Source organism: Mytilus galloprovincialis, chromosome 5 (assembly GCF_965363235.1).
Source record: "Mytilus galloprovincialis chromosome 5, xbMytGall1.hap1.1, whole genome shotgun sequence".
NCBI lineage: Eukaryota > Metazoa > Mollusca > Bivalvia > Mytilida > Mytilidae > Mytilus > Mytilus galloprovincialis.
Genome location: NC_134842.1, coordinates 93,764,786 through 93,792,401, shown reverse-complemented (window position 1 = coordinate 93,792,401; position 27,616 = coordinate 93,764,786). Strand labels below are relative to the sequence as shown.

The following is a 27,616-nucleotide window of genomic DNA, read 5'->3' as shown; positions in this document are numbered from 1 at the left end:
CGAGACTTCCTCGGGATCCAATATGTCTGCGCCCATGAAACGTTGTTTAGACGTTTTATTACATTTTATGCTGTCCTGAAATAACATTTGCTAGTAGACATTTGAATTTGCTTATTTAAGTTTCCTTAAACTATTTAACGGTAAGTACACGATGGTGTTTGATAATATGAGGCAGGCATTACCTGTGAATGGGGACGAAGTTTGTTTAAATTATTTTGTATTTAAATATTTGTTAAAAAAAAGAAACGGAAATACCGTAACGTTTCCGATTTTGGTTCTGTTGTTTAGGCGGGATTTTACTTGTGACGTTATTTAAGTTATGACGTCATGTTCAATGTAAACAAAGAAACGCAATGCATCAGGTAACGTTTATTCATACCAAAGACAAAGAATGATTAAAAATGAAATATTAGTATTGAGACGGGATAGGAGGGGTCTTGATCCCGAAATCCCAGACTTGAAATCCCGAGGTCCCGAATTTAAATAAAGCAAATCCCGACATCCCGAAATCCGAAGAAAAGGATTCCCGGATCCCGAAAGGGTCAATCCCGAAATCCCGAGCTTAAAAACACCCGATCCCGGAGTCCCGATAAAGGTCCTATCCCCCCTCAGTATTGTGTTCCTTGAGTTCCTATATTTTACTAGACTAATCAAAGTCTCACGAAAACAAGACCAGAAGAAGGAAGTAGAGTTATGTGTTCTGCGTAGATCCGGAAATTAAAAAACGCGACAAAAAAAAATTGAACGATTTTGAGTTCATTAGTACAATGAAAAATTCGGGAAATTTTCCCGATTTTTTTTTTTTTTTTTTTTTTTATTGAATTTTCTACTGTAGGGACTTCGTCCCCATATTATAGTCGCCTCATACTCGCGAGTCTTTCGCTATGGATAGAAGTGCTCTATATCATACACAGTATGAAAAAAAAACAATATAGGATAGCTATCGCCATTGACAGTAAAACTTCGTCTGACCCACCAAACAAGCCCCTGTGTATCATATATGGGGTAGAAATGTCTGATACTGTCAGTCGTCAAACGATAATTTTGGGCTACTGTAAGCATTAAATTAGTTAAGATTTTACCGTAATTTGTCAAAAGATTTTACCGTGAATGGTCAAAATACTCTTAATTTGATTCGTAAGGGTTCTCAAAATATTTAAATTATCTTTTGCATCATTTTTGGAATAACGTCAAAATAAGTCAAGTTTTTATCGTATAAAAGTGTACATATTTACAAGGACGTATAACTTTATCAAGACGGTATCGGGAGTTTTCTATCCTTCTAATATACGTCCTTGATATTTAATATCGTCATGCACAAAAAATTACAGTTAACAGCAATTGGTTTGAAGTTTTACTGTTATTCATCATGAAGCCTGAAGATACTCCCATTACCTACCTCCTACATCTTTATATATATATATATATTTTTGTTTCTAAATTGAAAAAATATTCTTGAATATTGATGCCTGCAGGAAAAATTAGTTTGAACAAGTGTTCTTTGATATAAATTTTGAGAGCCTCAATGCTCTTGTAGTAGGGTGCTCAACTCAATCTCAAAGCACACAAGAAAGCCACAGGCACTTGTCTTGGATTTTTTCCCCCATACATGTGTAACCTGTTACCTATTCTGATTTTCCACCTTTACCAGATGAACCACTTCAGTTGGAAAATCCTCTTGAAGTGTAGAATCCCGTATTATTGAATATTCACTATTGGATTAAAAACATCTTCTTTAAACACTTATATACACCGCCACCACACTTATTTAAAAGTATTCAAACTGTATATATATACAGTCATATTTTAAAATCTAAAACTTGATAGATTCAGCCACTGTCATTTTGTCCTTTATCTCACTTGTGTCTCTCTGCTCATCAATAGAATATATATACATCACCAGGGTTTCCCCTGGGTCAATTATTTTTTTTGCCACCTCTTTCACCAAAACAATATATTTATCGCCACTTGATTATTTTTTTCGCCAAGTGACATAAATATATTTTTCATTTAAAATTTACCTTTTTTTCTACCCCCCCCCCCCCCCCCCAAACTTATTTTAGAGACTACATTTTAATGAATAAACACTGAACATTTACTTTAAAACAACAGATTTTTTTTTAACTTAAAAGGAAAAATATTCATAGTATTTTATACAGCTTTTCTAAATGAGGGGGCCACTATACTTTTAATAATAAAGAAGATATAAGTCCTGGAATATAACAAAATTCATGGACATCTTTTGATCATATAATACCAGTATAGTTTGTTGGAAAAGTTTCTTTAAAAGAAAAATACTGATGTGCCCTTTTGTACTAGCTAAGAATGTAAGAAGTGTTTTTTACAACAAAACAAAAGCTTTCATCACATGAAATTGATTTCTCATTTCGTGTGTAGTCCAGACTTGGGGTCAATTACATTGGAATGTAATTAATTAAATTACACATTACATTGCAAAAATGGTCAATTACACTAATTACACATTACACAGTTTTTGAAATGTATTTAATTAAATTACAATTACTTTACTAAAGTAATTAATTAAATTATACATTACATTTCATCATAATATTTGTTAACCAATATTATACATGTATATAATACATGTGTAAAATAGTCATGTAAGCAGTGGCGGATCCAGAACTTTTCCTAAGGGGGGCCCGCTGACTGACCTAAGAGGGGGGCCGCTCCAGTCATGCTTCAATGATTCCCTATATAATCAACCAATTTTTTCCCACGAAAGGGGGGGCCCGGGCCCCCCAGCCCCCCCCCCTGGATCCGCCTATGGTAAGCATAGTTTAAGCATTGCATTTGATAATCATTAGTTATTTTAATGTTTTGTCATTTAGTCTGAATCTCTCTGGTCTGAACACTTTGACAGCAATTGTAAATAGTCTTTCGACAGGAGCTATAATGTGGCAGACATTGCTTGATCAGAACATAGAATATCATCAGAATTGGGTACTTTCAAATGGCTGTAGCAAAAATAAGTGCACCACCATATGATTTTCGTCACCAATTATTTTTCTAGAGTCGTACATAAACCCAAAAATCAGGTTCAGAAAAAAAGTTTAATTCAAGACCTTAAAAAATCTATTTGATAAATCAGAAATATAATATTTTTTTAATCAAAAGTGTATCAATCTAATGATTTAAAAAACATTTTTTTATACTTTTATAAAATTAATATTAAATGTGCAATAATTAATTCTTGTTTATTTAGCAAAACAAACAACAGTTACCTTGTTTATCTAAGAACATTTTACTACATAAAATAATGTGGGACAATCAGAACTCTAAAATTTTTAAAAGTGGGACAATCAGGAATAAACCATTGGTTCCTATTAACTTTCCAATACATCAAGGGGTATTTTGACATCTCAGAAATGAAGTCATTTAAAGAAAACATAATATTAATAAAGAAATTATAAATATTTTTTTTTTGCTTTAAAATATTAATAAGTGTGCTTGTCACAATATTGACAATAAATTTTAGTACATGTATATTTTGTCTAAATATTAGCAATATTTTGCTAATCAGATAAAATACATGTAATAGTGGCATTATATGTAAAATATTCATGTAAACATAGTTTAAGCGTTGCATTTGATAATCATGAGTAATTTTGATAATCATGAGTAAATTCTGCATATCTCTGGTCTGTACACTTTGACAGCCATTCTAAAAAGTATTTCTATAGGAGCTAATGTGGCATATATTGCTTAATTAGAACATGGAGGTAGAGGTACATCAGTAGATGTGTTGATAGAAGAGGAAATTAGTTCCTATTAACTTGCCAATACTTTAAAGGGTATTTTGACATCTCAGAAATGAAGTTATTTAAATAAAACATAGCATGAATAAAGAAATTATAAATAAATAAAAAAAAAATCACTTAATAATTATTAAAAGGTATGCTTGTCACAACATTGAAAATAATTTTTAGTACAAACAATGTATATAATGTCTACATCTTAGCAATATTTTGCTAATTAGATAAAATATCTGTAATAGTGGCATTGCCCCTGGACATTTTAATCTGATTAATTGCTGTTTGTTTTTACAGCTGTTAATTTTTATTTCTATAATCCTTTTGTGTATACTAATTTGACAAAATGATTGTGTGCAGTAAATTTAAATTCTAAATGAACTCTCACAAAGATTTTTCACACATTTTTTTGTTTTTGTTTAACATGGTGATTTATTACTTTTCAATCTATTTAGTTAAAGATCTTTCTTAAAAACATTTGTATTTTTTCAAATCATAAGACTATTCAGAAAGAAAATCTGTTGGTCAAATAAGTAATATAAAAACTTTAGAATAAATTACAGAAAGTATGTGATATCAATATTTGAAAAATAAATATACTTTTACAATTTATATTATTAAACATAAATCCTTATCATTAACACCATAAAATTACATGTAATTGAAATGTAATTCAAAAGTAATTGAGCATTACATGCTTTTTTCATTGTAATTAATTAAATTACCATTACAAGTAATTAAAAAAATGCTCAATTACACATTACATTCAATTACATGGAAAATTGTAATGCATTACACTTAATTACCATTACATTTTCAATTACCCCATCCCTGGTGTAGTCATTACATTGAAGGGTTACTCTCATTCGAGGGATTGTTCCCAACCTTTTGGACAGTTTTCTTTTCTTGACCATCGTAAATGAAAAAGTTGAGACGTAATTTTATGCTTGAAACACGTGTGTCACTCAAACGACTTTACAGTAGACTCCCTAAGCAATTACCTATATTAAAGTCAAAGGATAATTAACATGATTAAAGTTTTAAATCGGAGATTTTTCTTGCTTTTGAACATTTTTCGTCACAACAACAGCTTTCTTTTCTAAACTATCGCTAAAAGGAGGGAAGACATCAAAAGTTTGCTTCAAACATGTGCGTCGCAAAGTGTGAATAAATTATGTATGTTACATTTAGCGGAAGCCATTTAACCATATCATTTTTTCAAACAATACAATCAACACCTTTATTAATTAGTCCTTTGTTGTCGATAGCTATAAAATGCAATCAGCTGATTATTGATTTTCTGTCCAAATCTTAATGAGGTCAAGGTGAATTCGAAGTATTGTCTGATCGGGTAAAGTTCGAGAAAAAAAGTAAATAAATAAGATGGAGGAAATAAATCGTTATAAATATTTCTTTCGCCAAATTCTTTCGCAAATGACAATTTTTTATCGCCACAATTATTATTTTTTAGCAAATTGTGAAAATGGCGACCGCTAGCGGAAACCCTGCATCACATGTATCCACAACGCACATTGACTGTAAAACTTGCTCAGATCAGCAAATGTCTATTTCACACTTAAACATGCTCATAAAATGCGAACTGTAAGTCCTAACCCTTGCTCTTACACTTATATTAGTATATACCCCTATCAATAGTTATCAAAAGTACCAGGATTATAATTTTATACGCCAGACGCGCGTTTCGTCTACACAAGACTCATCAGTGACGCTCAGATCAAAACAGTTAAAAAGCCAAATAAATACAAAGTTGAAGAGCATTTGAAGATCCAAAATTCCAAAAAGTTGTGCCAAATACGGCTAAGGTAAGAGAGCCTTATTACAGAATTATTAAACTTAAGGTAAAGAAAAATTTCACTGTTTAATTGTACTTATGACTTAGCGACAAGACAAGAAAACATTTAAAATCTAAAAAGAAGGTGTAAAATTATCACCTATCATATAAGCGTTAAATAAGACCGCCTAACTGATTTGTTTAAAAATATTAAACAAACAATCAGTTTAAATCTTAAGAAATCATTATCATCTATACCACACTCAAAAAAATGAAATATTGCACTATATTAACTTGGAAAACTATACAGTCTTTATAGTAATAAACTAGTTCTCTTCTGATGTAGACCAAAACATAAGCTGCTTGACAGGCGCTCAATAAATATCCATAATTGTTTTAAAAACTGGAATTTTGAACAGTCCACTATTAATTGTAATAGATTATCTTCAAAGTTAAATAAATCATCCACAAGAAGAGCATTAATCTTATGTACCATAATATTATGAGGCAGGCATTACCTGTGAATGGGGAGTAAGTCTGTATGAATATTTTTTTTTGTAACTAAATATTTGTTAAAAAAAGAAACGGAAATACCATAACGTTTCAGATTTTGATTCTGTTGTTAGGGATTTGTTACCCGTGATGTTATTTAAGTTATGACGTGTTGTTCAATGTAAACAAAGAAAGGCAATACATCAGGTAACCGTAACGTTAATTCATATCAGAGACAAAGGAGTATTAAAATGAAATTTTTGGTATTGTGTTCCTTGAGTTCCTATATTTTACTAGACTACTCAAAGTCTCACGACAACTAGACCAGAAGAAGGAAGTAGATTTCTGTGTTCTGTGCAAATGCAGGAATTAAAAAAAGTGACAAATAAAAGTTAACCATTTCGAGTTCATGAGTACAATGAAAATTTCCTGACCGATTTTTTTTTTTTTATTGATTTTTCTACTGTTACAGAGAACTTCGTCCTCATATAAAACAAGGTACTTAACTTGTCTTTTGAAAAAAGTCACCCAAAACATACAAATCGCAGAAAAAGGTATTTTCCCACTCTCTTCATGATCATCAGTCAGAGGTGCTACTTAAACAAGTGATTTCATTATCACCTATTTCAGTGATTTTTATACGACAGCAAAATTTGAAAAATTTTTCGTCGTATATTGCTATCACGTTGGCGTCGGCGTCGTCGTCGTCCGAATACTTTTAGTTTTCGCACTCTAACTTTAGTAAAAGTGAATGGAAATCTATGAAATTTTAACACAAGGTTTATGACCACAAAAGGAAGGTTGGTATTGATTTTGGGAGTTTTGGTCCCAACATTTTAGGAATTAGGGGCCAAAAAGGGCCCAAATAAGCATTTTCTTGGTTTTCGCACTATAACTTTAGTTTAAGTTAATAGAAATCTATGAAATTTTGACACAAGGTTTATGACCACAAAAGAACGGTTGGGATTGATTTTGGGAGTTTTGGTTTCAACAGTTTAGGAATTAGGGGCCAAAAAAGGGCCCAAATAAGCATTATTCTTGGTTTTCGCACAATAACTTTAGTTTAAGTAAATAGAAATCAATGAAATTTAAACACAATGTTAATGACTACAAAAGGAAGGTTGGTATTGATTTTGGGAGTTTAGGTCCCAACAGTTTAGGAATTAGGGGCCAAAAAGGGACCCAAATAAGCATTTTTCTTGGTTTTCGCACCATAACGTTAGTATAAGTAAATAGAAATCTATGAAATTTAAACACAAGGTTTATGACCATAAAAGGAAGGTTGGTATTGATTTAGGGAGTTTTGGTCCCAACAGAATAAGGGGCCCAAAGGGTCCAAAATGAAACTTTGTTTTGATTTCATCAAAATTGAATAATTGGGGTTCTTTGATATGCCGAATCTAACTGTCATGACTGTGAATGTAGATTCTTAACTTTTGGTCCCGTTTTCAAATTGGTCTACATTAAGGTCCAAAGGGTCCAAAATTAAACTTAGTTTGATTTTGACAAAAAATGAATCAGTTAGGTTCTTTGATATGCTGAATCTAAAAATGTACTTAGATTCTTGATTATTGGCCCAGTTTTCAAGTTGGTCCAAATCGGGGTCCAAAATTAAACTTTGTTTGATTTCATCAAAAATTGAATAAATGGGGTTCTTTGATATACCAAATCTAACTGTGTATGTAGATTCTTCATATTTTTGGTCCTGTTTTCAAATTGGGCTACACTAAAGTCCAAAGGGTCCAAAATTAAACTTAGTCTGATTTTAACAAAAATTGAAATCTTGGGGTTCTTTGATATGCTGAATCCAAAAATGTACTTAGATTTTTTTATTATGGGCCCAGTTTTCAAGTTGGTCCAAATCAGGATCTAAAATTATTATATTAAGTATTGTGCAATAGCAAGTCTTTTCAATTGCACAGTATTGCGCAATGGCAAGAAATATCTAATTGCACAATATTGTGAAATAGCAATTTTTTTTTTAATTAGAGTTATCTTTCTTTGTCCAGAATAGTAAGCAAGAAATATCTAATTGCAAAATATTGTGCAATAGCAAGATTTTTTTTTAATTGGAGTTATCTTTCTTTGTCCAGAATCAACTTAAATCTTTGTTATATACAATATACAATGTATATTCACTTTTTACTACCAACTGATAAATTAAAATAATCTTTACCATTCAGTGATAACAAGCAGTTTTTTTACATCTTATTTCCTTATCTTATCTAAAATGTTTTTAGATAATGTATGTTGGACATTTGCCAGACATGACTATGATGTCATTTTCTATTTTTATTTGCCAATAACTTTATGTAAATAACTTCATTGGAAATTTGCCAATATAAAATGTTGCTGATGAAGTTTTTTTTATTGTTTTATGCAATAAACAATGTATATTCACTTTTACTACCAACCAATCTTTACCATTCAGTGATAACAAGCACTTTATTTTACATTTTAATATTTTATGATGTATTTAAAAGAGTAGTTATTGTTGCAAACTCCATTAGAAATTTGAATTGATATCAGTTTTGGAAAAAGGGAAACGGGGATGTGGAAAAAAGGGGGGGGGGGTAAATTTTTCTCATTTCAGATTTCATAAATAAAAAGAAAATTTCTTCAAACATTTTTTTGAGAGGATTAATATTCAACAGCATAGTGAATTGCTAAAAGGCAAAAACAAACTTTTAAGTTCATTAGACCACATTCATTCTGTGTCAGAAACCTATGCTGTGTCAACTATTTAATTTTAGATTAAAAAAGTTTGAAGAAGAAATCTTTAGTTGTAAAATTTGTAAAATCTTGACATTTGTTTTGTGTAAAAAAAAACCATGTAATGTCAAAATTTGATCACAATCCAAATTCAGAGCTATATCACGCTAGAATGTTTTGTCCATACTTGCCCCAACTGTTCAGGGTTCGACCTCTGCGGTCGTATAAAGCTGCGCCCTGCGGAGCACCTGGTTTATATTCAGTTATCACCTATTTAAGTGATTTTGGTGTTTTCTTTGATCTTCAAATGCTAATTTCATTGATTTTCAATATTTTCACAAACTTTTCTATAATTTTCCTACATAAATCAATTATCCCTTTATCTTTTGATATCAATTTCATCAGTGCGCTTGGACAGTAAGTTAGTGTGCTAAGGCTTTAAAAAGTACCCTTGGGAATTGTTCTCTAATCCAATATTCATTAACTACTCTTACTATCAGACAAAGGTCAACAGTATTGGGTGACCTGATTGGTTTTTATACGACCGCAAAATTTGAAAAATTTTTCGTCGTATATTGCTATCACGTTGGCGTCGTCGTCGTCGTCGTCCGAATACTTTTAGTTTTCGCACTCTAACTTTAGTAAAAGTGAATAGAAATCTATGAAATTTTAACACAAGGTTTATGACCACAAAAGGAAGGTTGGGATTGATTTTGGGAGTTTTAGTCCCAACATTTTAGGAATTAGGGGCCAAAAAGGGCCCAAATAAGCATTTTCTTGGTTTTCGCACTATAACTTTAGTTTAAGTAAATAGAAATCTATGAAATTTTGACATAAGGTTTATGACCACAAAAGAAAGGTTGGGATTGATTTTGGGAGTTTTGGTTCCAACAGTTTAGGAATTAGGGGCCAAAAAAGGGCCCAAATAAGCATTATTCTTGGTTTTCGCACAATAACTTTAGTTTAAGTAAATAGAAATCAATGAAATTTAAACACAATGTTTATGACCACAAAAGGAAGGTTGGTATTGATTTTGGGAGTTTAGGTCCCAACAGTTTAGGAATTAGGGACCAAAAAGGGACCCAAATAAGCATTTTTTTTGGTTTTCGCACCATAACTTTAGTATAAGTAAATAGAAATCTATGAAATTTAAACACAAGGTTTATGACCATAAAAGGAAGGTTGGTATTGATTTTGGGAGTTTTGGTCCCAACAGATTAGGAATAAAGGGCCCAAAGGGTCCAGATTTAAACTTTGTTTGATTTTATCAAAAATTGAATAATTGGGGTTCTTTGATATGCCGAATCTAACTGTGTATGTAGATTCTTAATTTTTGGTCCTGTTTTCAAATTGGTCTACATTAAGGTCCAAAGGGTCCAAAATTAAACTTAGTTTGATTTTAACAAAAATTGAATCCTTGGGGTTCTTTGATATGCTGAATCTAAAAATGTACTTAGATTTTTTTATTATTGGCCCAGTTTTCAAGTTGGTCCAAATCGGGGTCCAAAATTAAACTTTGTTTGATTTCATCAAAAATTGAATAATTGGGGTTCTTTGATATGCCAAATCTAACTGTGTATGTAGATTCTTAATTTTTGGTCCCGTTTTCAAATTGGTTTACATTAACGTCCAAAGGGTCCAAAATTAAACTAAGTTTGATTTTAACAAAAATTAAATTCTTGGGCTTATTTGATATGCTTTATCTAAATATGTACTTTGATTTTTGATTATGGGCCCAGTTTTCAAGTTGGTCCAAATCAGGATTCCATATCAAGTATTGTGCAATAGCAAGAAATTTTCAATTGCACAGTATTGCACAATAGCAAGAAATATCTAATTGCACAATCTTGTGCAATAGCAATTAATTTTCAATTGGAGTTATCTTTCTTTGTATAGAATAGTAGTTGATAATATATGTTGGAAATTTACCAGACATGACTATGATGTCATTTTCTATTTTTATTTGCCAATAACTTTATGTAAATAACTTCATTGGAAATTTGCCAATATAAAATGTTGCTGATGAAGCTTTTTTTCCTTATCTTATCTAAAATGTTTTTAGATAATGTATGTTGGACATTTGCCAGACATGACTATGATGTCATTTTCTATTTTTATTTGCCAATAACTTTATGTAAATAACTTCATTGGAAATTTGCCAATATAAAATGTTGCTGATGAAGTTTTTTTTATTGTTTTATACAATAAACAATGTATATTCACTTTTACTACCAACCAATCTTTACCATTCAGTGATAACAAGCACTTTATTTTACATTTTAATATCTTATGTTGTATTTAAAAGAGTAGTTATTGTTGCAAACTCCATTAGAAATTTGAATTGATATCAGTTTTGGAAAAAGGGAAACAGGGATGTGAAAAAAAGGGGGGGGGGGGGTTAAATTTTTCTCATTTCAGATTTCATAAATAAAAAGAAAATTTCTTCAAACATTTTTTTGAGAGGATTAATATTCAACAGCATAGTGAATTGCTCAAAGGCAAAAAAACCTTTTAAGTTCATTAGACCACATTCATTCTGTGTCAGAAACCTATGCTGTGTCAACTATTTAATTTTAGATTTAAAAAGTTTGAAGAAATCTTTAATTGATTTGTAAAATCTTGACATTTGTTTTGTGTAAAAAAAAACCATATAATGTCAAAAATTTGATCACAATCCAAATTCAGAGCTGTATCACACTTGAATGTTTTGTCCATACTTGCCCCAACTGTTCAGGGTTCGACCTCTGCGGTCGTATAAAGCTGCGCCCTGCGGAGCACCTGGTCTTTAGAAGTAGAATGATTTATTTTAAAGTTATGCCCTGATCTACAAATTATTCCAGTTTTTGCATAATCAAAAACACTGTAAAACTGGCAGGCTTATCAAGCAAATGACAATTTCTGCATGTACATAGTTGTTTTTTCAATGGAATTCTGGTCTTTATACCAATAAAAAAATCAAGCTTGCGGGAAAAATATCCAAAAAATGTTATAAACACTTATTGAAGTGATTAAATGTTTACTTCTCAAATTACTTGTTTCAGTGATTTTGAAAAGTCTGTGCAAAAATTTTAAATATTTCACAGCCAAAATCACTCAAAGAAGTGATTTTGAAATCACTTGTTTAAGTACCACCCCTGACTGATCATGTAGTTTCTTATTCTATCTGCACAAAAAAGATAACTTTTAATGAACTAAACACATATTCTGCGGAATCTGTAAGATACATGTACTTATACAACATGTACAAGTGTAATTTATTTACCTGTAATAAAATATTTTTTACAGGATTAATTATGGCGTTGAATAAGTTCATGCATCCAAGGAACAAGTACAAAAGCAAGAAGGCAAATTTCCAGTACCTTGCCATCAAATATCCAGAATTTAGGAAACATGTTTATCCAGATGTAAGTGGAAAGCTTTTTCTTGACTTCAGAAATCCTGATTCTTTAAGACAGCTTTCCACCACACTTATGAAAGAAGACTTTGGATTGGATGTTGTGTTGCCTCCTGATAGACTGGTACCTACCATTCCTTTGAGGCTTAACTATATCTTATGGATAGAAGATATTTTGAAAGATTCCAGTATTAAGGGAGACATTTCAGGAATAGATGTTGGTAATATTAAGCATACATATTATAATTTATTAGAATCTTGAGAAACAAAATATAGAACATGTAGAATCAAAAAATATTCTCCATGATTAAAAAAAGGAAATGTGGTATGATTGCCAATGAAACTTTTTTTTACTCTTCCATGTCCTCACATGAGACCAAATGACACAGAAGTTACATTTGTAACATCTATAGGTCACTACAACCTTCAACAATGAAAAAGCACATACTGCATAGTCATCTACATGTATAAAAGGGCCCTAAATGTCAAATATTCTCCTTGAGGTGAATTAATTCTGATAGGATAATAATAACAATGACATCCAGAGGGCAATATAACAGTCTTTTACAAAAAAACAAGACTAACACTCAATGTAACTTGACAAGCTTTTAATGTTTGAGTTTATAAGTAAAAAAAGTTACATAAATGAAATAGAAACAATTAACATGATTAAAGACTTGCCTTCATTAACTAATTCTTTAAATGAGAAAAAAAAACATTAAGATATGACTAATTTTAGACAACAACTCAGAACAGGCACTTGTGTATGCAGATGTGAATTGATTTACTTGAAATGATTTTTATATGAGAGGTCTATGCTCCTCGTTTTAAAACTTGATGATTAGATTAACAAAACCTGCATTTAGAGAGAACATACAATGAAAATAAGTCCTGGAAAAGGGTTTGTATCAGACAAACATTAAACATGCTAAAATAACAACCAAACCATTAATTTAGTTGCATTAGGAAAATAGCTCTAGATTGGTAATAGCAGGAAAATGTTAAATTCTGATTTTTGTTTTTAACAGGAACAGGAGGAAGTTGTGTATATCCCCTCCTCTCTGCTAGGATGAATAAATGGAGATTGCTTGCTACTGAACTTGATGATACAAACTTTACATGTGCTGTCAAAAATGTGGAAAGAAACCAGATGACTAATTTAATACAAGGTAAAAATAGTTTTAATTTTACTATGGATTCAACGTTAACCCACTGTGAGGCCAGTGTCTGCTTTTGCCATCACTTGATGTCCTTCGTCTGTTATTTTCTGTTAATTTTTACCAGGATTTGACACTTACTAATTGTAACCGATTTCATCGTCGGGTAATAATTAAAATAGATTCCCAAGCCAGCGTGTGAATTATCCTCATAATTTTGATCATATCAATAAAAATGTCAGTAAAAACTAAGTTTTAAAGAGATGCCAGTGTATCAAACTTGTAATCTGTTAGATATATATATATATATGTTACCAGTCAGAGCTCTGACATAAACAAGTCAGAATAAAATGACTTCTTCAAGTCAGAAAATGTTTTGAAATTCTGACCTGTACGGGTCAATTTTTGTTTTGCGTAGTTTTCCATCGAGTCCGTCAAACCAGAAGATATTTTGAATTTGCCGCCGATCTAAGACACATACGATCACGTGGTTTTCTGCAAAAGATCACGTGTTTTAAAGTCGTTGTTTTGGGAGTTTCTCGAACGAGAAGTTATTGAAAATATAGTGATTATTTACGTTTTTTTAGTGAAAATCTAGGTCAATGTGGTCATTTTCAGAAGGTAATACATATTACCTCCGTATTTTCATGGCCATTTTAATATTTTTTGCGTGTGAAGAAGGTCTTTGCAAGTGATTTTTTTGCTGTTTCATGAAGGCGCGTGACCTGTAAATACGGACGCGTGGCCTTTGAGATGACCTGGTGTCTGACAATTCTGACTTGTTCAGGTCAGAAAATGTTGTTATGATAATGAACTGTTATTTTCGGGAGACAACTCCTGTTGTCTTAAACAGTATTAACATTAATAACCAGTCGGTGCAATTTTAAAAGTAAAATTATTGCTTCGAGCTGAACATCATCACGTGATTGTTCTATTTTTAAACTCAATCATGAAGTGACTTTTTAACCTTTCCGAGTTTGCGGCTTATAAATATATTTGTTTTTTCGTTTCTCCCAATGAGAAAAACGATCTTTTGAATATTGATATTAATGAAAATGAAATGAAATCGGAATAATTTTAATAAAGGGAAGGGAGGGTTTAACTAAAGACCCGAAATATTTTTTTATTTTTATTTTAAAATTGATTTTAACTTGAGAACATTATAAAGAGATTCACAAAACGGGTTTTTCAATTATGAACATGGAATATGATATTAAAAACAAATCAAATGAAATGTAGGGTAAGTCTCCAGGGATCACCCTACTCCTGTCATTTGACAATGTTGAACAGTCGAGATCCCTGCCCCCTAAACTCATTTTGTTCTCTCTGTAAAGTATAATGAAATATACCAGGCTAGTCTCTATGGGTCGCCCCACCCCTTGTCATTTGAGAATGATCTTATATCTTGAAAATGGTCGAGATCCCCACCTGTAAACCATATATATTCCTTTTTATAATGTCAAATTGATTTGAATGAAATATACCGGGCTAGTCTCTGGGTTTACCCCCTCCCCTGCCATTTGCGAATGTTCTTATATTTTGTAAACGGTCGAGATCCCCACCCCTAAACTATATGTATTCTTGTATGGGAAAATAAAACAAACCCAATGTAATATAGGGGAAGTCCCTTGGGGGGGGGGAGTTTTTCACCCCTACTGTGTGAAAACATGTAAATGGTCAAGATCCCCACCCCTGAACCATATATATTAGTGTAAGGGACAACAAGACAAATCAAATGAAATAAAGATAAAGTCCCTTGGGGCCACCCCACCCCCTCATGTTTGAAAACTTGTAAACGGTTGAGAGCCCCACCCCATAAGCCTATATATTATTATATGGGACAATACAACGAATCAAATGAAATAAAGGGAAAGTCCATGGGGGTCATCCCCATCCCCCTTTTTGAAATGGTCTGGATCACCACCACCAGACCATATAATATTCCTGTTCGTCATTTCAAGAAGATTTGAATGACATACAGGGTCAATCCCTAATTATATGGCATATATGTTTTACTATGAAGTTACACATCTATAATTCTTACCCCAGATGCTTAGCCACATAAAGCATTAACCTTTGGAAATATTGGAAGTCAGTATGTTCTGACTTATAAAAGTCTGAATGTTCTGACTTATGAAAGTCTCAATGTTCTGACTTTCATTTAATAAGGCCAGAAAGACTCAGAATGATCTGAAGATAATGACTTGCTTTTAATGTTTAGAGTATTTAAGAATATGAATGCTCTTGTCATGCTAGTACCATAAGAAACCCTGACAAGATTTTGTTCCCAAAAAAATATATATTAAGAATAACAAGTGTACAATTGAACATAAATTACAAAGTTATAAATGTTGCTAAAAAATCTATTTAAAAAACACCCAATAGATAGTTGTAGTGAAAATATTATGTATTTATATATACATGTACCACTTCTTGAAGGACAACAAAGTCACCAAACTTAGTCTGATTTTCTAAGTATTTTCTCCTCAACATTTTTTTAACAGAACATGATTTGACCTGTTTAAGTCAGTTTACAGAAAAAAAATCCGATCAAACTAGGTTTCTTCATCTTAGCCCCCCCTTTTTCTCCTTATCTGAATCTGCTACTGTTGGGATAATTAATTTTTTTTTAAGAAACAATTCAGTCAAATGGTTTTTAGAATAATGTTTTTTACAACCAAAAGTTCTATATGTTAACTTTACAGAAAAAAAAGTCATGAAAATACAGAAATAAAATAAATTTTTAAGATATAAAAGAGGGACGAAAGATACCAAAGGGACAGTCAAACTCATAAATCTAAAACAAACTGACAACGCCATGGCTAAAAATAAAAAAGACAAACAGAAAAACAATAGTACACACGACACAACATAGAAAACTAAAGAATAAACAACACGAACCCCACCAAAAACTAGGGGTGATTGACCTGTTAAAGTCAGTTTACAGAGAAAATTAAATCCAATCAAAACTAGGTCTTCTTCTTCTAAGCCCCCCCCTTTTTTCCCTTTTATCTGAATCTGCTACTGTTGAGTTAATTAATTGATAAGTTTATTAGAAACAATTCAGTCAAATGGTTTAAAATAACATATTTTACAACCAAAAGTTCCATGTGTTAACTTAACAGCAAAGAAAGGTCATGAAAATACAGAAATATAATAAAATTTAAAGATGATTTGATGAAATTTGTAAACAAAATATATTTGAATATAAAATATTAGTTCTCATTATTGTGACTTTATTATTGGGTGTCTTTTATCTAGTTTTCCCATACGTTCTTAAATGCATATATTTATGACAATGCCAGACTTAACAGTTGTAATAATAAGTTAAAGTGAAGTTTTTGACTGACTCTTTGAAGTCAGAACATAATTTGACCAGTTTAAAACAAAATACATTTAAATATTGAATAATCAATATGCAAAATAAACTTTTTTATAGTCCTCATTATTGCGCTGTATGGGGACCTTATTTCCTCTGTCTTGTATCTGGCTTTTCCGTACATTTTTAAATCAATATGAAAAAACTAGACTTAAAAGTTGAAATAAGTTTAAATGGGACTGACTTTTTGAAGTCAGAACACGATTTGACCTGTAAAAGTCAGTTGACAGGAAAAAAATGTCCTATCAAAGCTAGGTGTTCTTCCTCTAATCCCCCTCCCCACTAAATATCAATCTGCTACTGTTGAGTTAATTAATTACTGAGTTTTGTAGAAACAATTCAGTCAAATGGTTATTAGAATATAAATTTTTTTTGCAACCACAAGTTCCATGTGTTAACTTAACAGAAAAGAAAAGTCATGAAAATACAGAAATAATACAATATATTTTTTTTTAGATAATTTGATGAAAATCTCTAAAAAACAAAATGCATTTGAATATTGAATATATCAAATAAAAATGTTCGATCCATTTTTAAATCTATGTGAAAATCCTGGACTTAAAAGTTGAAATAAGTTTAGTTTTGACAGACTCTTTGAAGTCAGAGCATGATTTGACCTGTTAAAGTCAGTTTACAGAAAAAAAAAATCCAATAAAAACTAGGTTTCTTCATCTTAGCCCCCCCTTTTTTTCCCTTATTTGAATCTGCTACTGTTGAGTTAAAAAAAAATTATGAAACAATTCAGTCAAATGGTTTTTAGAATAATGTTTTTTACAACCAAGAGTTCTATATGTTAACTTAACAGAAAAAAAGTCATGAAAATACGGAAATAGAATAAATTTTTAAGATATTAATTTGATGAAATTGTTAACAAAATACATTTGAATATAAAATATACCAAATACATTTTTGTATAGTCCTCATTATTGTGACTTAAGGTGACCTTATTTCATCAGTCTTTTATCTGGTTTCCCATACATTTTAAAATCAATATGAAAATCCTAGACTTAAAAGTTGGAATAAGTTTAGTTTTGACTGACTCTTTGAAGTCAGAACATGATTTGACCTGTTAAAGTCAGTTTACAGAGAAAATTAAATCCAATCAAAACTAGGTCTTCTTCTTCTAAGCCCCCCCCTTTTTTCCCTTTTATCTGAATCTGCTACTGTTGAGTTAATTAATTGATAAGTTTATTAGAAACAATTCAGTCAAATGGTTTAAAATAACATATTTTACAACCAAAAGTTCCATGTGTTAACTTAACAGAAAAGAAAGGTCATGAAAATACAGAAATATAATAAAATTTAAAGATGATTCGATGAAATTTGTAAACAAAATATATTTGAATATAAAATATTAGTTCTCATTATTGTGACTTTATTATTGGGTGTCTTTTATCTAGTTTTCCCATACGTTCTTAAATGCATATATTTATGACAATGCCAGACTTAACAGTTGTAATAATAAGTTAAAGTGAAGTTTTTGACTGACTCTTTGAAGTCAGAACATAATTTGACCAGTTTAAAACAAAATACATTTAAATATTGAATAATCAATATGCAAAATAAACTTTTTTATAGTCCTCATTATTGCGCTGTATGGGGACCTTATTTCCTCTGTCTTTTATCTGGCTTTTCCGTACATTTTTAAATCAATATGAAAAAACTAGACTTAAAAGTTGAAATAAGTTTAAATGGGACTGACTTTTTGAAGTCAGAACACGATTTGACCTGTAAAAGTCAGTTGACAGGAAAAAAATGTCCTATCAAAGCTAGGTGTTCTTCCTCTAATCCCCCTCCCCACTAAATATCAATCTGCTACTGTTGAGTTAATTAATTACTGAGTTTTTTAGAAACAATTCAGTCAAATGGTTATTAGAATATAAATTTTTTTTGCAACCACAAGTTCCATGTGTTAACTTAACAGAAAAGAAAAGTCATGAAAGTACAGAAATAATACAATATATTTTTTTTTAGATAATTTGATGAAAATCTCTAAAAAACAAAATGCATTTGAATATTGAATATATCAAATAAAAATGTTCGATCCATTTTTAAATCTATGTGAAAATCCTGGACTTAAAAGTTGAAATAAGTTTAGTTTTGACAGACTCTTTGAAGTCAGAGCATGATTTGACCTGTTAAAGTCAGTTTACAGAAAAAAAAAATCCAATAAAAACTAGGTTTCTTCATCTTAGCCCCCCCTTTTTTTCCCTTATTTGAATCTGCTACTGTTGAGTTAAAAAAAAATTATGAAACAATTCAGTCAAATGGTTTTTAGAATAATGTTTTTTACAACCAAAAGTTCTATTTGTTAACTTAACAGAAAAAAAGTCATGAAAATACGGAAATAGAATAAATTTTTAAGATATTAATTTGATGAAATTGTTAACAAAATACATTTGAATATAAAATATACCAAATACATTTTTGTATAGTCCTCATTATTGTGACTTAATAAGGGGACCTTATTTCATCAGTCTTTTATCTGGTTTCCCATACATTTTAAAATCAATATGAAAATCCTAGACTTAAAAGTTGAAATAAGTTTAGTTTTGACTGACTCTTTGAAGTCAGAACATGATTTGACCTGTTAAAGTCAGTTTACAGAGAAAATTAAATTCAATCAAAACTAGGTATTCTTCTTCTAAGCCCCCCTCTCCCCCTTTTTCCCTTATCTGAATCTGCTACTGTTGAGTTAATTAATTGATAGGTTTATTAGAAACAATTTAGTCAAATGGTTTAAAATAATATATTTTACAACCAAAAGTTCCATGTGTTACTTAACAGAAAAGAAAGGTCATGAAAATACAAAAATATAATAAAATTTAAAGATGATTTGATGAAATTTGTAAACAAAATATATTTGAATAAAAAATATACCAAACACATTTTTTTATAGTCCTCATTATTGTGACTTTATTAGTGGGTGTCTTTTATCTGATTTTCCCATACATTCTTAAATGCATATGACAATGCCAGACTAAGAAGTTGTAATAATTAGCTAAAGTGAAGTTTTTGACTGACTCTTTAAAGTCAGAACATAATTTGACCGGTTTAAAACAAAATACATTTAAATAATGAATATGCAAAATAAACTTTTTTATAATCCTCATTATTGCGCCGTATGGGGACCTTATTTCCTCTGTCTTTTATCTGGCTTTTCCGTACATTTTAAAATCAATATGAAAAAACAAGACTTAAAAGTTGAAATAGTTTAGTTGGGACTGACTCTTTGAAGTCAGAACACAATTTGACCTGTTAAAGTCAGTTGACAGAAAAAAAATGTCCAATCAAAACTAAGTCTTCTTCCTTTACGCCCCCTCCATATCTGAATCTGCTACTGTTGAGTTAATTAATTCATATTTTTTTTTAAGAAACAATTCAGTCAAATGGTTTTTAAAATAATGTTTTTTAAAACCGAAAGTTCCAAATGTTAATTTAACAGAAAAAAAGTCATGAAAATACAGAAATATAATAAAATTTTAAAATAATTTGGAGAAATTTGTTAACAAAATACATTTGAATATTAAATAATAGTATACCAAATACACTTTTTTATAGTCCACATTTTTGTGACTTTATTATAGGGTGTCTTTTATCTGAGTTTCTTATACATTCTTAAATGCATATGTCACAATCCCAGACTTAAAGTTGCAATACTTAATTAAAGTATAGTCTTTTAATGACTCCTTGAAGTCAGAACATAATGTGACTTGTTCAAGTCAGTTTGCACAACAGGATTTACCTCAATGAAATATTAAGATATCAAAAATATACCAAATTATCTTTTATATATATAGTTCTTATAATTGTGACTTAATTTTTTGTGATTTTTTTTCCTACTTGTATCCATACAGGCTAGAGGTATAGGGGAGGGTTGAGATCTCATAAACATGTTTAACCCCATCGCATTTTTGCGCCTGTCCCAAGTCAGGAGCCTCTGGCCTTTGTTAGTCTTGTATTTTTTTAATTTTAGTTTCTTGTGTACAGTTCGGAAATTAGTATGGTGTTCATTATCACTGAACTAGTATATATTTGTTTAGGGGCCAGCTGAAGGATGCCTCCGTGTGCGGGAATGTCTCGCTACATTGAAGACCTGATAGTGACCTTCTGCTGTTGTTTTTTCTATGGTCGTGTTGTTGTCTCTTTGACACATTCCCCATTTCCATTCTCAATTTTAACAATCACATCACAATCATGACAATCATGATAATGCACGACTTTTACAGAACTTTGCAAGCAATTTAGTTTTTGACAGACTCTTTTAAGTCAGAACATGATTTGACCTGTTTAAGTCAATTTGTCCGAACATGCCCATTTGACCTGTTTAAGTCAATTTGTCTGAACATGATTTGACCTGTTCAAGTCAGATTGCAGAACAAATTTTCCAATCAAAGCTAGGTGTACTTCCTTTAAGCCCTGCTTCTGAATCTGCCATTTGTGAATTTATTTGATAAATGTTTAGAAACAATTAAGTCAAATGGTTATTTATTTTAGGGGATCTTACATATATTTCTTATGTCTGAGGTTCCCATACTTTCATTTAATATCATATGTCAGTGCCCCACTCTAAAAATTTCAATAAATTTAGTTTTGGGCTGACTGCTTTAAGTCAAAACATGATTTGACCTGTTTAAAAGAAATTGCATTTAAATATTGAATATACCAAATATTTTTTTTTATAGTCCTCATTGTGACTTTAGGGGACCTTTAATATTTTCTCTGTCCTATATCTGGCTTTCCCATACATTTTTAAATCAATATGACAGTACTAGACTTAAAGGTTGAAATAAGTTTAGTTTTGACTGACTTTTGAAGTCAGCTTGTTTGAGTCAGTTTGCACAACAGTATTTACCTCAATGAAATATTAAAATAATAAATGTTTTGCTCTTGATAAATTTAGCTAAAAGTGGATGAGAATAGATCCCTTTTGTTTTCCTTGGAAGATTTGAAGTATTGTCATGGTACTAGTAAATGTATCTAATATTGTATTTTATAAATCTTTTGATATTGACAGAAAATTGTATGATCCATTTTTTCTGCTTTGGTTTTTGTTTGTATTTTGAAATGATTGAATTTGATGAGAAAAAAATATTATGTTAAGATTCTGGAAAGAAGAAGGTATGATGAGCTCACTTTTTAAACTCTTTGATTCGAAACTAGTAATCACTATATTTTATGGAGATTGATAACAAAGTGGTAGTAATGACTGCTTCAAGTCAGAACAAAAATGACCTCTCTAAGTCAAAATGCATTAAAAAGGGACATAAATCTTATTAGAATATGAAGATATTAAGTCACAATATTTTATGCAAAAGCTGACCTGTGGAAGTCATTTTATGATAAATTAAAGTCTGACATAAACTGACCTGTACAAGTCATATTCTGTTGAGTGCAAGAAGGGAGACAACACTTACATCAAATTATATCTGACCTATGGAAGTCATTTTATTCTGACTTGTTTATGTCAGAGCTCTGACTGGTTACTGTTCCCAGCTTTTACATAAATCTCCTCTGAAACTAATCAGAGTACTGTAAATTCAGAAATTATTGTGAGGTTTTTATTAATGCTAATAATTTGACTAGATGAGCATTACGATAATAATTTATAAGACTGTCTTATTTTAAAAACAGTTATTTCAGAAATTAATGACCTATCTTTACAATTTATATAGTTCTGTTAAATTAGAAATCCTTATAAATGTAATACTGTTTCAAAATATACATGTATAGTAAAAACAAGTATAACAAGGTAATGTAACAGGAATTAAAGTTCCTTCTAAATACTACATTGTATTATAATATTAATGACACCTTATTATTAAATTCAATTTTTTTGGCAGTTCAAAAGGTTGAAAAAGATGTTGTCCTTCTAGATGTTTTAAAGACAAGTGCTGCCACCTATACCTTCTGCATGTGTAACCCACCATTTTTTATGGACAATCTAGAGGCACAGGGTATCACAAATACCAGATCAGATGACAGACCAGAACCCCATTCTGTGAATACAGCAAGTCCTACAGAAAGTGTGGCATTTGGAGGAGAAGTTGAGTTTGTTAAGAAAATGATTCACGAGTCCTTGGAGCTTAAAACAAAAGTCAGGTAATATATTGAAACAATCTAGTGCCTACTTTTCTATGTTTCTTGTCCAATAATCAATGGAATTTTACCCATTTTGATTGATTTTTACACTGTAAATCAAAATAAGTACTATTTGTGACGTCATGAATAAAAAGCAGGTATGTAAATTTTCAACAAAAGACTTTTCCCTATCTAGTCAATATACTATTCATTGGTCAATAAATCCTTATTTGAAATCTAAGTTAAAAACATGAGCCAATTTAGGGCCGTATGGAACCTATGCCTTTGTGAGATAATCATTTCTTCTTGGTCTTTTATTTATCAATTGGATGGGAGCATAATGTATTTGATTTGTTTGAAACTCAGAACCATCTTTATTTATAAATAATCTCATTGTATTATGAGAGCGAGGAAATGAGTTATAAACATGTATTAAACTTTTTTATATATTTTTTTTTTCTTATTTTATCTTTATAGAGTATATACTAGTATGGTTGGAAAGAAAACAAGTTTGTCTCCCCTGAAGGAAGAACTCAGAAAGCTAAAGGTAAGTAAATATATATGGTATGTTAGAGAGGAGGAGAGAATGAGAAATGCTTTTAATGAATAGGTTTATCAGATTTACATATATTCATCAGACCTTTGTGAAAAATTTGCTACTGGTAGTTTGGCACATTTTATAGAAAAGGAGAAATAATTATGAATATGAATAAATTGAGATACATAAAACCGAATCATCTGGAGAACATAGATATTATTTATATCAGATATTGTCCAAAGATACACAGCCTATCAATCAACTTTAAATTTCAAGTGCAATAAATTGGACTGTTACATTTAAATTAAATTATATTACGTCTATAACTTGACTATATAAAAAAGAAGATGTGGTATGATTGCCAATGAGACAACTATCCACAAAAGACCAAAATGACACAGACATTTACAACTATAGGTCACCGTACGGCCTTCAACAATGAGTATGACTTGACATTTGTTTTAGAATAAATGTAGAATTTCTTTTTTCCATTTTCTATTACAAAGATTTTTTATCACAAAAAATCTTGTTTTCTGTCTTTGTAGATTTTAAATTTTTCTACAATAGAATTTTGTCAGGGTAAGACAATGAGATGGGGACTTGGCTGGTCATTTGATGAAAATATTAAATTTCCTGTAAGTATTGTATAACAGTAAAACCTGTAAATTAAGAGAGCAATGTGTTTTCAATATCATTAAGTAAAAAAATCTTGTGATATGTCATAAATTTGATAAGAAAACAGTATTTTGACAAATTGAACATACACCTTGTCATCTGTGACACAGATATTCAATGGCTGTTAACCAATATCATTATCATAGACCTTAATTTTACCACTAAGTCCTTTTAAAATGAGAAACATCTTAGTCTTTTCTGTAACGTGTCTTGTGTACTATTATTTGTCTGTTTGTCTTTTTCTTTTTTAGCCATGGCGTTGTCAGTTTATTTTCGATCTATGAGTTTGAATGTCCCTCTGGTCTCTTTCACTCCCCTTTGAACTAATTTATTTAGCACTGAAATTCTGATTCCAATTTAACTCTGTTATGATCAAGTTAATTAAGAAGAACAATACTAAGATGTCTCAACCGGTTTCATGTTCGAAAAATTTACTTCTTCAGTACTAAAATACTAACAGAGTTGTATAACAAATCTTTATCTATATTCAGGATCTATTTTATGGAATATCTCACCAACATCCCTGAAAAAATCAAAAGTTCATTTGAAAAATTTGTTCGATTATTTTGTTATTCATTTGTTTGTTATTTTTTCAGTTTAGTTTATGAGGTCCTTAGGGAAGATAAGTTTTATAGCTATCTTTGTAACCCTCTTTGAATAAAGAATTATCATTAATATTGTTCCTTTGGGTACTCTTATCCATGACAAATTTAAATGAGTTATCTCCCATTTTCCACTATCGAGTCATTAAGATTGAACTAAATAATTAATTTCCACATTAGCAACAATAATAACCTTTTTTCAAGATACAAACTTTAGATAGTTGATTTTTTTTTATCGAAACCTTGCTAGAATTAAAAATTGTTATAAGGACAGAATGTTTCTTTCCAAAAAATATAGGTTCCCGTTGCTTTTCTTAGCATAATTTATACTTATCTCCCATGCCCTATCAATTTTGCACTTAAAAATATGTGTCTCATCCTGACGTTGAAAAGACATCTCAGTTCCGTTAGGGCTAGGGAAACTAATTTATTTGGCCTTATGTATAATGCAGAATGCACAAAGTCTCTAAAAACAAAAAATAACGGGCGCACATATCAACCAATCAGGATTAGCTATACCCTTTATTCTGAATGCCATGTTATGCTCATAAAATGGCTGCGCCAATAACATCTTATGGTTTATTATAACCTTAACATTTACCACAATGATCAGTCACATATTTCTATCATAATGATGAAGGAAGAGATAGTTATGATTTTGAAAGTCAATGGAAACACTTCGGATAAAATTACAAACCATTATGTAAATTGAAATTGTAATATGTTGATGAAATTGATTCCCTCAGGTGGATCACTAGTTTCACTTTCAGACGTTGACATTCTTTTCTTTTTAATAACTGAACAAGCGTTAAACATGCATGACCTTTCTCCAGCTAAGGGTTTAATTGAAGTTTGGATGCATATGTTTTCTAACACATGAATTATTGAATTGTAAGCTAATAATATATTAACAATGTTTTTGAGCTTAATTTGAAGAAATTGAATCAAAATGACTGCTAATAAAATAATATTTCAAATTCTGCTTTTATAAAAGTTTAAAAAACAAAAAAAATGTAAACTTTAATTTTTGGTAAAAATCATAGCTCATGCCCTTTAACACCTTGTTTTACAGAAATCTGAATTTAAAGAGAAGAGAAAAGAAAAGCGACCACCATTGTCTTATGTTGTTCCTGAGGACACCCCAGGCATCATGTACACAACTGAGGGGGTGGCATATCAAATCAAAGAGTGCCTTAAACAGTTACAGGTAAGTACTTTTTATAAAACATTGAGAGTGGTTTGTCAGATAACCTTCAACATTTATGGGTAAGAACTTTTTATGCCCCTGCTGTAGCATTAAGTGTTACCCTTATCCATCCATTTTGTTCGTCCAGTCAGTCCTGTAGGTCCCCAAAAGTTGATTCCATTCTCTAACTATAGTTTACCTCAACCAAATGTTACAAAACTTATACACAATACTGATACCACAAAACACAGATCAAGTCAGAAATTGGATGGTGTCACTTTTACCGTGAGTTTTGCCCCTTTATAAAAAATAATAATTGCTGAATTTTTCGTTTCCCTTCTCTTTATATACTTAAGTTTGCCTCAACCAAATGTTTTTACACTTATACACAATACTTATTACCACAAAACATAGATCAAGTTCGAAAATGGAGGTGTCACTTTTACAGTTCATGAGTTATGCCCTTTATGAATAGAAAAATCGCTAACCTCATATGAAATTCACATAAAAAATTTCAAGTGAGATTCACCTCAAACTAGCTTATACATGTAAGTCACATGAACCTTTCCAGGTTCACATGAATTGAGATCTACATGAATTTCATGTGAACTTTAACCCAAAAAAATGTATTTGTCATGATTTTAATTTATTCGAATATTTAGATGTTATTTGAATAAGCTTATTTTCAGAATTCATGTGAGATTCATGTGAAAAAATTCAAGTGGTTTTCACATGAGATTCGAGTGGTACTCAAGTGAACTGGTTAGTTTATGTATAAGCTTGTTTGAGGTGAAATTCATTTGAATTTTTCATGATATTCATATAAACTGAAATTCATGTAAAATTTATGTAAGTAAATTGTCAATGTGTATTTCACTTTCATATGTTTGAACAAAGAAATCATATTTTAATTATTTTTTATAACTTGTAGCTTATGCCCCTTTAATATTTTATGATCAATTTCAGATTAAATGTGAAGATAAGAAATCTAATGAAACAAAGATATCCATGGTGTTAACTGCATATCAAAACACATGGTCAAATCAAAGAAGGAAGCGCAGACATCCCAAGGATAAACAATCTCAAGAACATTCATCAGACACTAAAGATATGGAAACTAACAATTCTAACCATACTACACAATATGCGGCTTCTCTGATAGCTGGAGATACAGACACCAACAAAAATATGAACACAAACAATTCTAAAAATACTACGCAGTTAGACACTTCTCTGATTGCTAGAGAAACAGGCACCAATGATATGAACAAAAATAGTTCTTATACTACACAATTATCCACTTCTCAGAGTGCTGGAAAAGCATTTCCTGTAGAGAAAAATCAAGCAAATTTAACAGAAATAGCTCAGAAAGGTGACATAAGTGTTGCTGGCAATACATCAGGAAAGAGAAAAAGGAAACATTCAAAGAGTTCCGATAATTTGGAAGCAAAGATACCAAAAACTGAAGGAAAAGCACCAATTTCTGAAATTACGGAAATGGTACAAAACCCAGATGGAAGTACGAATAACATTGATACAAGTATGAATGGAGATAAAGTAAAATCTGAGTCTAATAATCAAGAAGCCAGTAGTTCATCTGGTGTAAAACTAATGAAGTGTGATACCATCGCAGATAATTTACTACCGACTGCTTCTGACGCAAACAATCAAATTGAGAAAACTACACTCTTGACACTCTTGAAGTGTAATCTGTATGTCAAACAAATTGAAGATGAAATGATTTCTATTGAAATGTCATGGATAGATGGAACCGTTCGTGAATCCATGAACCAAGTACTGCAATACTTTAAAAACAAATTAAAAGGTTCTACTTAAAA

The 27,616-nt window shown here is 30.7% G+C and overlaps 1 protein-coding gene across 2 annotated transcripts; it reads left to right on the top strand.

Moving 5' to 3' along the window:
* Positions 1 to 2: 2 nt before the first annotated feature.
* On the top strand, positions 3 to 27,616 carry LOC143076751 (RNA N(6)-adenosine-methyltransferase mettl16-like). 2 transcript variants are annotated; one of them, XM_076252615.1, is made up of 8 exons: positions 3 to 140; positions 12,052 to 12,381; positions 13,189 to 13,329; positions 22,540 to 22,798; positions 23,255 to 23,324; positions 23,861 to 23,950; positions 25,665 to 25,799; positions 26,745 to 27,616. In XM_076252615.1, exons 2-8 carry the CDS (start codon positions 12,060 to 12,062, stop codon positions 27,612 to 27,614), a joined length of 1,887 nt encoding a protein of 628 aa, XP_076108730.1. In that variant the 5' UTR covers positions 3 to 140; positions 12,052 to 12,059; the 3' UTR covers positions 27,615 to 27,616. The 2 variants fall into 2 exon arrangements, with proteins under 2 accessions (XP_076108730.1, XP_076108731.1); XM_076252616.1 differs by lacking the exon at positions 3 to 140 and having other exon boundaries at positions 12,239 to 12,377.